Source organism: Zerene cesonia, chromosome 3, assembly GCF_012273895.1.
Source record: "Zerene cesonia ecotype Mississippi chromosome 3, Zerene_cesonia_1.1, whole genome shotgun sequence".
In the NCBI taxonomy this organism is placed as follows: Eukaryota; Metazoa; Arthropoda; class Insecta; order Lepidoptera; family Pieridae; genus Zerene; species Zerene cesonia.
The window spans coordinates 5,616,924-5,630,414 of record NC_052104.1 but is presented as its reverse complement, the minus strand read 5'-3'; the positions used below and the strand labels follow the sequence as shown (position 1 = coordinate 5,630,414).

General features: G+C 33.6%; 1 protein-coding gene across 1 annotated transcript in view; it reads right to left on the bottom strand.

The window, feature by feature from the left end:
* Positions 1-9,441: 9,441 nt before the first annotated feature.
* LOC119837944 (homeobox protein abdominal-B-like) overlaps positions 9,442-13,491 on the bottom strand; it is a 5,822-nt gene continuing 1,772 nt past the window's right edge. The window contains exons 3-4 of the mRNA XM_038363741.1: positions 13,108-13,491; positions 9,442-9,836 (exon numbers count right to left, since the gene is read on the bottom strand). The exon at positions 13,108-13,491 is cut by the window's right edge and continues 5 nt beyond it. Coding sequence (XP_038219669.1) covers positions 9,442-9,836; positions 13,108-13,491 — 779 coding nt within the window. The remainder of the gene's footprint in view (positions 9,837-13,107) is intronic.

The window sequence follows — 13,491 nt, the reverse complement described above, 5'->3', positions numbered from 1 at the left end:
TTTTATGTTTTTTTAATTCAAATTCGAATCACTGTGCAATTTTCCCTGTAAAGGGAAATCAATTGTTTTATGACCATTTAAATTCAAAATGTAACTTATAAAACATAATTTTATCTCTTAATTAAATTACAAATTTATTGAAATAAGACTGACTTGCTTCTTAAAATAGCTATTTAAAAAATCATTTAAACTAATAACGATGATGAAACTAGGTGCTACCGTCATATCACATATTTTTTATAACATTCAAAATCAACTAGATTTCTGGCCGTAGCTTTGCGCGCGAAGTTAAAGGAAAGAAACAGGCAGTCCCGTGGTTTTCTCTCGTTTTGAAAACAGCTGTTTCTATAATATAGATAATTAATATAATTATTGATAATTATATAATATATTGAACCGCATTGTAATGCTACATGTAATGTGATAATTTCTAATACATTTATTTACCACAAGTTTGGTACTTTTCAAAGTTGTCTTGACTAAAATTCAAACATTAAGGTATAAATTATATAAATACCTCCATATCTATATTTCCGATATGAGAGTAGTTTTATATAAAATATGGGTGAATTATCTGAACCCGCCTACCAATGGTCAATAACCCTTTGTTATGTTAATAAGAGAAACTCGAAAGTCACTTCTTGGCCTGTCGATATTTATCAATACAGAGACAATCTCGTGAGATTATCAGGGCCGGATCATTTCACTCGATACATGTATTGTTGAAGATCAAGTTAATATAATGAGCTTAACATTCCAATCCCAAATTTTATAGACGTTCATTTTATATACCAAGATTTTATATGAATATGTAGTATAACACACATTATTAGTAAACAAACTGTGATTTTATTAAAGACACTTAAGCACAAGTAATTTCCGTTATTTTATAGGCAAATTAAAAAATTAATATTAAAAGATATAGGTAGGTACGTAACTATCTATTCTCTTCAGATAAGAACCTGTAACTATCTGTTTAATCTATTTAATCGATTAGATTGCTCGCTACATAATAGTTTTTTAGTTCTATAAATCTTTACGAACCTTGTTACTTTATAAATCTTCAATCTGATGTTAAATAAGCTAGTTAATTAAATTTACTTACCTATTTATTTAACTTAATACTCATTGCAAAGTCTATACTTGATAATTCATTTAATTAGTAAGTCAATTGCTTTGTCATAAGCTACAAGGTGAGGTCTCTGGTTATGTCTGTTTGAAAATGACACTAAATTATCCGGATGCATTATATGCATTTTATAGGTATTCGAATTCAACGTTTACATTTTAAAATATTTTTGGATCTTTGAACATAGTTTATCGAAGCAGTTTTGGGGCAAATATGCTAATGAGATCCACAAAGGAAGCATTGTGATTCTACAAAAGGATTTGGAATTTGTCAATGCCCTGTTGTGATACTTGGTCCTTGTTATGCTAATATAGTGAAAGCTTGTCTGATATTTTAGGAAATAATGGACTGGTTTTTTTCTTTCGGTTATTCATTAATGTAAAAGAAGATAGCTCAAACATATGTTAGTAAATTAATGTATTGATGATACAGGTATTTTACGAAGCACGTCTTACTTTTCATCTATAAAATACGTGTCAGTTTTAAAGATTATACTTACCACCACACATTTTATTCATTCTCACGTTTTTTTAAATATATAGCTTAAGTCGTTGTAAGATATTTGTTATGTAAACATGCACAAAACGATATAATTATGGGATGCAGCAACATTTCAGAATAAAGTCAGGCAAGGTTTAAAACTACCTAACCGGTCCGCGAAGTGTTCACGTCTTCATAACTTCAGTATCTCTAAGTCCCGCTTGCTGAAATGACGTATACACAAAGCGAACAACATTAACGTTTCATTAATAACCGTCTCAGATGATTTAGCATCCTAATACAAAAGGTCGAATTAAATAGAAATTTAATTAGAATTAAGATTGAAAAATTTTGAACTACATCCAAGAGTTTAAACAGCTTGATTGTATAAATGATATACTTCTATAAATCTCTGACTGCATTATATTATGTAGGTAATGAAGTTACGCAATACTTTCGATTTGTAAAGACACTTAAATGTTTTCTAACGGAATTACAATTTTACAACTAGTAAAGTTTACTTACGTAGCTGCTCGAACGGTGCATTGTATCAACAAGTAGCGTACACGTCACGGATTACCGGTACCACAACACAACAGCTTACGCTACAAATATCCTTCCGTCTTGTCACTATCACTTGCGTATCTACGCTCGCGAATGCGAACTGATTTTTTCTCACGTAACAGCCCATTAAACTCGGCGATTTCTATCTCGCTCGACACCGCGTCAATATTAAGACGCGAGACAAAGAAAGGTTGCGGTTTATAGGTTGTTGATAGAATTGGTATCCGCTTCGTAACGTACAGCCGGCGTGTTGCATATTTTCACGGTGTGACCTTGTAATTGCATCTGTATTCAGGTTATTTCCTAATAGTTACCTCTAACCTTACGCGCATTTTTTTTTAGATAAAAACGTATTTATAATGTTAGATTTAATTGCGTTATCGTTAAACTTTAAATACAAATTGTTTAAAAATTAGATCTTACATACAATAAGGTGCGATGAAATATAATAATGTATTATTATGGCATATGTAACTTAATTAGTACACTATGTATTTCAGATACACCTATCTGCCCACGTGCTTAAAAGTTTAAAGAACTTAATAAACAACAATTTGCCATAAGAAAGTTCAATTCAAACGTACTTACAAGGTCACATCGCACGGCACAATACCACCAAAAGATGTTTAGGAAATATAGGCGTCGCCAGAGCGCAGCCGTACATCTTACGTTATATGGGCTCTGCCAGCATTGGAGAGCAGACCATCAAACGGTGGCACGCTCCCCGACGTGCCGGCCGCAGAGGGGTGCAAGGGGAAGGGATTTTACGAATTCTTTTATTGTTTGCTATACAAACACCACCATTTGGCACACCCATGCGAGCTTTCGAACAACACGGTAGCAAATATTGAATACAGTACCGATTGCTATTTTTGCTATCAATAAACCATAGATATAGGTTAAAATTATATTTTAAAAATTACTACAATTCTAGAAAATTTTGCATTGTAGTATTTAATTTTTTCATTGTATTAATACATTTAATTTAAATGAATTTAAACTATATTGAGCATGAACCTAAACACTAACTAATTTTACATCTATTCTTTGGTATATCGTGAAGAAAATAATGTTAGGCACAAACTTTCAAACGTTTGTCTTTCTTCAACTTAAAATTAGTTAATTTCCTACATCTAAAACTAAACTGCCATTAACGCACCATCACCAACCCTTTGACAACGATTTATCTCTTGAAAAAACCTTTGCTTAATATATAAAAATCGGTATAATTTTATGAGACACTTATTGATAATTCAGCTCAGCGTTTTCCTTTCTGATATAATAAATCGAGATCCCCAAGTACTCCGCTGACAAGCGGTTTATTTACAGGCAAATTGAATCCTTGGTTACGCGCCAAGAGGAAACTCTTTCATATATTCATCACTTGGGAGTGCGCAGCTAGATTCGATTTGCCTAATAGCAGTGAGGGTGGCTCACTCAATTACGTAGAGTGAGCTGAGGTGTCCCGTAACACTCAGTGCGTAATTACATTATCTGATAAACTTTTACAGCTCAGCGTTCTTAAATTTGCTTAGTTTCTGTAAAATTTTACGAATTTAGCCTAAAAATAACCTATCAAAATATGTAAACAGGAATGTAGTTACTATTGTCTAAAAATAACTAATATATATCATATGTTTTATGAGGTCCGGAATTATTACAGAAATATTTTTAATAATACCTACTTTTTACCTATTTGAGAGCACAGTGCGTCTGTTATTCGTATTAAATCATCATCAGCCCACATATGTTCCCACTGCTGGGACACAGGCCTCTTATGAGGGTTCAGGCCATAATCTACCACGCTGGCCAAGTGCGGGTTGGTAGATATCACATGTGTCGAACTTTTGATTCTTGCTCATGCCCGTTTCCTCTCGATGCTTTCCTTCGCCGTTTTAAGCAGTGGTGATGTTATCCACGTGTGCAAATAAATTTAAAAATCAATTTATTTCCTGCTCGCTCGCCCGGTCTCGAACCCCGACTTATCGATTTTGAAGTCTGAGGTTCTCACCACTGAGCCACAATTCGTATTAAATTGTAGTGCGATTTAATAAGTCTAAAATATGATTGAATTAAATTACAGAAATTGTCTACCAGTTTGAGATTCTGCTTGTGTAAAATTGTATACCTGCATAGCTTTGGTCAAGCATGGTTCTGAGGCAAAAACGTATGTATGCGATAATTTGTTATGTGAACATATTAGATAGCAAATCATTTTTTTTCCGGTATTTAGCTAGCACTGTACCTGACTTTAATTATCCATGAATTCCAATCCTGATAATAACCGTAACCTGTTCAAGTTGAAACAAATACCTAATCAATACTACCATAAAAGCACTGTACTATACATATATTATACTTTAAAGTACTGAATTATTTATTTTGTACTCTACAGATACAAAGTTGCATTAAATATAACTGCTTAAGATGTCAGTACCACAAGTAGGTCTAGACTTGTAAAATATCGACTACATTTTACGATTATAATCAGGCTATTGGCGTAGATTAACTTAGAAGGTGTAGTGTTATGCTTGACCAATCGCAATGCGCACATTGTGTGAACAACATGAGTTCATCCAGTTTTTCTTGACCCGTGCTATTCTGATACTTCTCACAGCATTCATCCTATTATTACAACGTAAGGGGAGGTGTAAAGGATCTTTAACAATGGTAAGAAATATAAAGTTGTTTCGGTCGGGTTCATTTATATGCTAATTGGCGTGGAGGCGGCTTATTTCAGAACCGGTAGAGCGATAGAGCGCAGTCGCCTGGTGTATTTATAGTACTGAGGATACATTGTAAAGTATTTAGTTTTAAAATAATATGTAAACACAATTTGAAGTTATAGGCACTACTTATAAAATGATTGCTGAATGATAAAAGTTAAACTTATAGATTGTGTTTTAATCATTATGTTTTACCTGGTGTAAAGTATTAATCGCTTGTGCTAAAAAATGCCTTAAAATAAAATGAATATCCATTGATGGATAATTTTGAATACATTATTATTTCTACTATGTAATGTACCATATAGGAAAAAAACACGTTTGTGTGATATACATTTTAATAAGAGTCCACTAGATGGCATGGTAACAAATTTATAAAATTTTGTTAATGTAGCTGTTCTATTCGTTATCGTAAAGATAAAACTAACTAATAATAAATAAGTAGAATATTATAATTAATGCATATAGTGAAACATCATACAATCTAAAATTCACCGAAATTTTTGGTGACAATTAAAATTATAATTAAGATTTACCCTAACTCGAGATAGCAATGTAGAGTTAGATACTTAATTTATTTTGTAAGGAAACATAATTGGCTTATCATTCTCTTATGATTATAACTAAATTTAGCATGGTACATAATAGATAACCTTTCATTAAATTGTAGCTTTTAGAGCGAGGTAAACAACCACAAAGCTATAGATGGCGCTAGTAAAGTTAAGAACTGAGGTGATTTAGATATTGAATGACGTCTTCTAATTAGAATATTTATTTTAAAGAGATCTCTTAACTTTATTGAATCTCTGACACTTTTCCTATTTGTACAAATAAGTATATCATTAAAATAACTAGGTAATGTTATAACTGCCCAACATTCATTCACACTCTTAAAGAAACTAGAAAGATGCTGATTCGAGTATTACGAAACTAAATGAGGGCACATATGAAATAATAACTTTTGTGACACCTACCCTATTCTCAATTACGACATTATATTGTATTGTATATTATTTTTTCATTATCTACATTTCTATTTGTTTACGAAATACAACGATTGATTAGACCATCCAGTTTAATAAGTGAAAGGCCCGAAAAATTGCGAAATTTGGTATAATTTGTAATCAGTGTTCACTCAATTTCTATGCATAGGTTTATTTTTAGGTTTATAGGTTTGAGTGGTGTGGTGGTACAGTGGTGAGGACCTCGGATTTAAAATCGGTAAGTCGGGGGCTCGAGAACAGGCGAGCATGCAGGAAATAAATTGATTTTTCAATTAATCTGCGCATTGGGATAACATCACCACTGCTTGTAACGGTGAAGAAAAACATCGTAGAAAACCGGCATGTCCGAGAATGAAAAGTTCGACGACAATTTGTGACATCTGCCAACTCGCAATTGGCCCGTGATGGTGGATTATGGCATGAATCCTTATAGGAGGATTGCTTCCTCATATGATGATGCGGCTTGGGATATGTTCTGCCTATGGATACTGTAGGTACCTTAAGTTAAATTATATGTTTGGTTTAAAAATTTTACCCCACATCTTAATTTTCAATTCATTTTGAGCAAAATAGGGAAGAACTTCGCTTTAAAATACCAATCACTAGTGAAACTTGAATGGATCGATATTTTGCATGTGTTCGATTACGAACTCGGTAGTGCATGTTGGAAACCTTACTGCTTATGTAAAATCGACCAATGAAATATAATTTACTTTTTAGTTGTATTAGTTATTGTACCCATTAAAGAATAATATCTATAGCAACCATCAGAAAGTTTCATGCCCATGCCCTTGTTATTAATAGCTTATGATACTAATTTCATTCTATTAAATGTGTATAACCTCGAACTACAGTAAAAAATTTGGGTGATCAAAATAAGATTTTTGAATATCCCCACCGCATCACTACTGCTTAAAACGGCGAAGGAAAACATCGCGAGGAAACCATGGTCCATAGAGGTATGGACAGTAATCAAACGATGGATGACATGTGATATCACTTACATGCGTAAGTGATATCACATGTCAGCGTAAGCGTATGCACGCACTTAGTAATCGTGGTAGATTATCGCCTGAACTAATTCGAAAGCTGTGTTCCTACATTTGGAAACTATATGATGATGATGATGATGATGATGATGAAATTTGTATTCGAAACAAAAGTTTACAGTTTTTATTTTTTGTTTATTAAGTCATGAAGAGTGAGTTTCGACTATAAATATTTGTTATATAATAAGTTTTAGGAATCTAGTACAAATGACCTTTTATCTTACCTTAATCGATCTTAAAATTGCTTACCTATTAAATAATTTTTGTTAACTCTGTAGACTGGGTCAACACACATTGAAATAAAATAAGCCAAGACACGACGAAATATTTATTTTTTTCCCTTTCATACATTCTTTTTCTAAATTCGTCAAAAACTGTCGAGAGCACATTCATTTTAATTATACATCGTTACTTAATAAAACTTCACACTTCAGGCGTGATGTTTGAATAACTAAATTAATTAATTTATCTGTACAATGTTTATTTCGAGACCTTTATTAGTAACAATAAGAAGAAAAGATGTTACTATCTGAAATTTCTACCAAAGTTACAGTTTGAAATATATAAGGAGCTTATAATGCTGGAGCTTACAATTAAGAGAGCCTGAAAAGCAATTATTTTGTGCTAAATATATTGGTAAACTTTCAAAAAAGGAATAAGTACTTTGCCAACGTTCTATAAGATTATATGAGATTTTTTTAAATATCTACAAAGATAAAGTTTAATATACGTGTGTTAAATTAATCGGTTTCCTATTACCCATAAATTTATCAATAATTTTAGTCAAACAGTAATGAAATTGCTTTTCAGGAACGAGACCTCTGTTAACATTAGTTTCAATATGAAGATATAACCACACCTTTGTCTGCATTTGCACGATTCATTATAACACAAATTATTCGCATTATAAGCAGCCGTTTTTCATAAAATATAGTTATAGCTATTTCTCTGCTCTGGTTTAAAGTATCAAAAGACTTGTGTTTCAGGTAAACATAATGAGCGAATCTCATAAAATTTATTTATTTTTGCTGGAAACTGCAAAGTGGATGGTGTGGTCTTATCTTAGTAGCTGCGTATCAACACATAAATAAGCAAAGATGCCTTGCACTTATGTAGAAATTCGGTTACCTAGACGAGGTCGCCATTTTGTACAAAACACCTAATCATCTAAATTATTACAGAACAATAAAGATTTAGCGATCTACTAGGTTTACGATAGAACATTTATTACACAGATATACGATAAAATAGGAAAGATGTACGAATAAGTAGCTAAATAGTAATATGACAATTTAAGACTGGTATGACTTTATCCATATCACTATCAATGAATATTATATATCGATACTTACATTAGAATATTTTCAAATAACTGTACAAAGTACACCTACGTTTTTACGATTTTATTCGATGTACGATAAGACGAAACTTATTAATGACAATAGTATTAAAGACTGTAGATAAATTCGTATATAAATAAATAATAAAATATTTAACTAAAACAAAACATATAAAAGCAATAGATCGGCTTAAGCGAACAGTACAATGAGTCAATAAAGGACAATAGTAATGCACTTGCCCATATTACCTAATTAAATTGATTACAACATCAACCTCAATATTTTCAAATAACAGTAACTTAATGTATATATCTACTGGAACTGTGTTAAAGCTTTGACAGAAATCCATAATTTAAATAACAAAATGAGATAAGAAATTAAACAGTAATAAATATTTGATCATAATTAGGTATTTGCTTTCATAATAGCTTATTTTATGAGAGAATAATAACCGTTCTTTTAAATTTTTAAGTATTATGCACTTATTTCCCTACATGGCTGCTCTCTTACATTTAATTCTACGTCGAATATAGAACATGTTGAAAAAATATTAATAACTGCCACCAAAGCAACCCGAGTAACTCAACAATTTGGTAACGAAAATAAATGTAACTGATTAGGTCTTAAACACTTTCCAAACAGCGTTAAGAATACAACAATAAAGCAGTCTCACAAAAATATTTTACAAAAAATATTATTTCAATAAACTATCTAGAAATAAGAAGATAATATTCATCGCTGAAAATATTATTTGCATTATAGATACTTAAATAAAATTTCAAATACATCTGTATTACACTAGATTTTATCAATACCAGGAATCGTAACTACTCATACACTTAGTCTCCTTAAAATTACAAGAACATTTCGTAATTAATACTATACACAAATCGACAACACAATGATTATCTTACTATGAGATTCTCTGGGACTCGCGGCGCACCGGCACCGGTCCGGCGAAGCGTCCGTTTTACGTAAACCACGGTACAGCTCAATCGCAACATCTATTCGGGTAACAAGCGCTGGACGTCAATCCTGTTAAGTACGACCATCAAACACAACACACTCGAGTCAATTGGAACTTGGCCTTCCTCGGATTTAGCTGGCTATACCGTGATGAAGGGGGTAAGTCCCAGAGAAGGGCGCGGGTCACTGATGGTGTTTGGCGGGCGCCGCGTGGTGCAGCGCCACGTGGTGCGGCGCATGGTGGTGGCCGGCGTGGTGGTTGTGGTTGTTTGCGTTCGAATTATTGTTATTATTTTGTGCCGCCTGTGCCGCCTGCCTCTGTGAATTCTTCTTATTTTTCATTCGTCTGTTCTGGAACCATATTTTCACCTGCCTCTCGGTAAGATTCAAATTTCGTGCAAGTTCCCATCTCTTCTGCTTCGAAACGTAAGCATTGAACAGGAACTCTTTCTCCAGTTCCAAAGTTTGGAACTTTGAATATGGTTTGCGCTTTTTCCGTACGGTCACTTGACCTGTCCAGTCCAAAGGATTTGACGAGCCACAGCCTACTCCAACACCGACTGACATCGACAGCGATCCTGCACAGAGAAGATCGTATTAAATATTTTGACATGTTCTAAAATACATATGTGTGTGTAGTTTTGTGTAATCTCTATATGTTAGGGTTTATATTTAATATTTCCGCAATCAAGTATCTCCCCATTATACGTACATTATACCTAATGAATAAGAAATATTACACGACCACCACTATATTTCATTTTAATGAGCAATTTCAATGCAATGGCGACAAATAAAATTGAATGCGCATTAGATTTTCATATAGCGTGATTGATTACCACAAGCGGTCCTTTTGATGAGATCACTAACTATAGCTTTGTATGCGACCGCCTACCTCCTCGATATTCGATGCAGGCAAACTGCACCATTTCCTATTATTCAAACGGTACTATGTGAGTGTTGTGAAATAGATGCCTCATTGTCTAACAAATGAATGCTTATAAGTCTATGCTCTGTCGTAAGAACCTTCACAAGAAACGTCCTATTATTTATTTAACTCCGACGTCTGAGTGGGTTTCAATCATATTAGACACAGTTAAACCACGTTAAACAATTAATTTTATAAAGGAAACTAATAAAATATGTAACTTGTTACTTTACGTATTAGGTAACGCTTAGAAACAATACATTATACGTTTATAAGTTATGTTGCTATAATTTATCATTGCAAATATTAGTTTGCGATTGTCTAATAAACGATTTAAATTATTTATATGTTTCACATTTTATGTATTAGCGTAGTTTTACGAAAATAATTAGATAAGAAACATTACGTTTGCGTCATAGATTTGTCGACATTACTCTGTTGGTATTTTGTTTTAGGTATATGAAAAATGCTCTTTATGGACGGTGAACAACCTGCTTGATACAACATTTTGAAATGATTGCATTACTAACCTTAAAACATATACACTTAAAGTACATTTGGGCGAGACTAAGGAACTTCATTGACATTTTTGAATAAGGTTCATTGTTTATTTATTATTAAGTACATATATGTTATGTGTAAAAGTGAGAAATTCATGTCAGTGCCTCTTAAACATAATTGTTTTTAAGCTGACAGTTTTCATAATACACAGAAAACAAAATGGCATAAAATTTACCCAAGTGAAATATTTCGATCTGAAATACGGTCATATAAATTTAGCAAAAGTAGGACAAGGCATAATTTAGCAATCGCTGGTACATCCAGTTGTGGTGTTTCCACGAACACTACAATTGTTTAAAGGGAACATAATGACAAGTTGAGTTGTCAATTAAGAGGGGATAGGTAGCGATCATCGGTAATAAAAGTGCGGGTTCCGTTCGCCCATAAAAGTTACCTACCCGACCGCGGGCTCAGCGATCTTGTGGAAACTTGTCAAACGTCAAACTTTTTCCTTAAGCTCAGTGTCACAAGGTTGAAAATCATTTATACTGCTTTCAGCAGTTATAACATTCTGAAATTTTAGGTTAAGTGTCAAGAATTCGCGATTTTAAACAAGATGAATTTATTTTTATATCTGAATTAAAGTGTCACTTTATCTGTGTATTGTTCGACCTTCAATGATAAGTTGTTATTACGAACGAGGAACTAATTTGTTAAAACATTGTTATGAATTTGATATTCATGCTCAATTTGATGTTTTTAAAACCGTAAAATTAGATAAATGCTGATATACGGTTATTCTTTAAATAGCAAAGGACGGCAATCGTTAGCCGATTAAAATTCGGTTATATAAAGGGTTTTTTATAATAATTAATATGACAGTTAAACTAAAATGAAACAACATATGCATAATGAGAGTCATTCTTCACTTTGTACAAAGCCATAAATGTACAAATCAAAGTCAATGTCAACCTCAGGTGGGCCGTAAACATACAATCATAAAGTGACGTGAACACCTCGTATAACTTTTTCAACAATTGTTTCCTTTTAATGGGCCATTATATGCACGTTTTACGCAAAATTATGTCAAGTTACACGTCTGCTGTAACAGAGGTGCGATTAACTCATCTTTATGGTTAGTCAGCAATCGAAAGCAAAGCAAACTGGCTAGCTCGCACAAACGTTTATTGCTATAATTGACCGTTGTTTTCTAATTACTACTACATTTTCGGGGACGAGACCGGTGTTGTGGCATGAAAAATTAGTAACGGTTTATGATATCATAAAATTGATAGAAAAGAAGGAAATAAATCTCGAACGTTTTGAATAGAATGCATCTCGTGTCCCGTCCATTTTAAGATATAGTTTTATAGCCTCATCAGCTTCTAATCTATTTATTGTAGCACAATGTTTGGTTTATTGCTAAACACCATTATTGTCTAACGCTGAGGTATCGTGTTCATTTATTAGTTATATCTACTTTTTTATTGGCGTCTTACTTTACGTAAACTTTAATTTATTGTCGGTAGTATAGCGCCGTTTTACATTGCCTATAAAACGGTGCTTACGGTTGATTTTTAAACATTTGTAGCACGTGTTTCGTTCATTCATCAAATTTATGGTGTTGTGTGGGAAAATGTTTTGATTGGTTGATTCTTTTGGCATTTAAGCAATTTTGTCATATTCTATGCTATGCAATTTACTACAAATGACCGATGAATTTTCTTTTTTTTTTCTATTGCAAATGAATCGAAAGTAAGAGAAATAAAGGTACAAGAAATGTTTCTAAGCATAATGGTAGAAAAGGTCACCAGTCATTTATCGTCTACTCATGGCAACCATCACTGCGCTATACGCCATTTTAAGTACATTATGAGTGCAGCAAATGCAACGATAGCTGTGTCGCACTCTCCTTGCAACGCAGTGATAATACACCCCCACAAACGCGTATTCCACGCGCGTGTATGTGTGCGTCACGCAAACATCTTAATCGTTGTTGCTGTGTGGGTATGTACACCGCCCTCTAGTGTCAAAAGGAGTGCAACTTTCCGTGTAGAGGGGTCAAGGTTGACAAATTCATCATATTTGATTGTTTAAAGAAACAAAACATCTCCACAGCATCATCAATAAATCAGCCTAAAATGTTTTTCTTAATATTTAAATAAGTTCAACATAAAAATAAAGACGAATGTCTTTAAAATAAATGTCGAACTTAAAACTCGCATCTATCCGTAACTAGGTATTTGTTTACAAATTAAAGAATGTTTTGGCTGCACATGTTCAATGCGATAAGTTAGTTAAAAGATTACAAACAAGACGTGAGGCGACTTAACGTCAGAAAACGTGAGTCTTAATTCGACATTATATGAAAAAAAATGTAAATACAGTAATTAAGAGATGGCAATAATGTAAATACTAACCTGGTAATGCACTAGGAGGCGGGTAAGGCGCACTCGATACTGTATCGGGTGCGTAGTTACGAAGACCATAGGCATCATGTGAGAACCCGGATGCTTCCGAAACGGCAGCTCGTCGCTCTTCTCCCCCAACATAAGAAAGAGGCTGATCCCCTCGCGGAGCGCCATATGGATAGTTCCAACAAGGTTGTGAGAATCCCTGATGACAGCCATCTGCATAGGGCTTGTATTCTCCACCGCTTGCTGGCCAGAATGGCAAAGCAGATTTGCGCTCTCTTTCAACCGGGAGGTTATAATAAGTAGGCCCAGCAGGATATTGATGCTCGAAGGAGGCAGCTGCATCTGGCGGGTAACCCCACGACTGCTGAGCGTGTCGTATGACGCCCG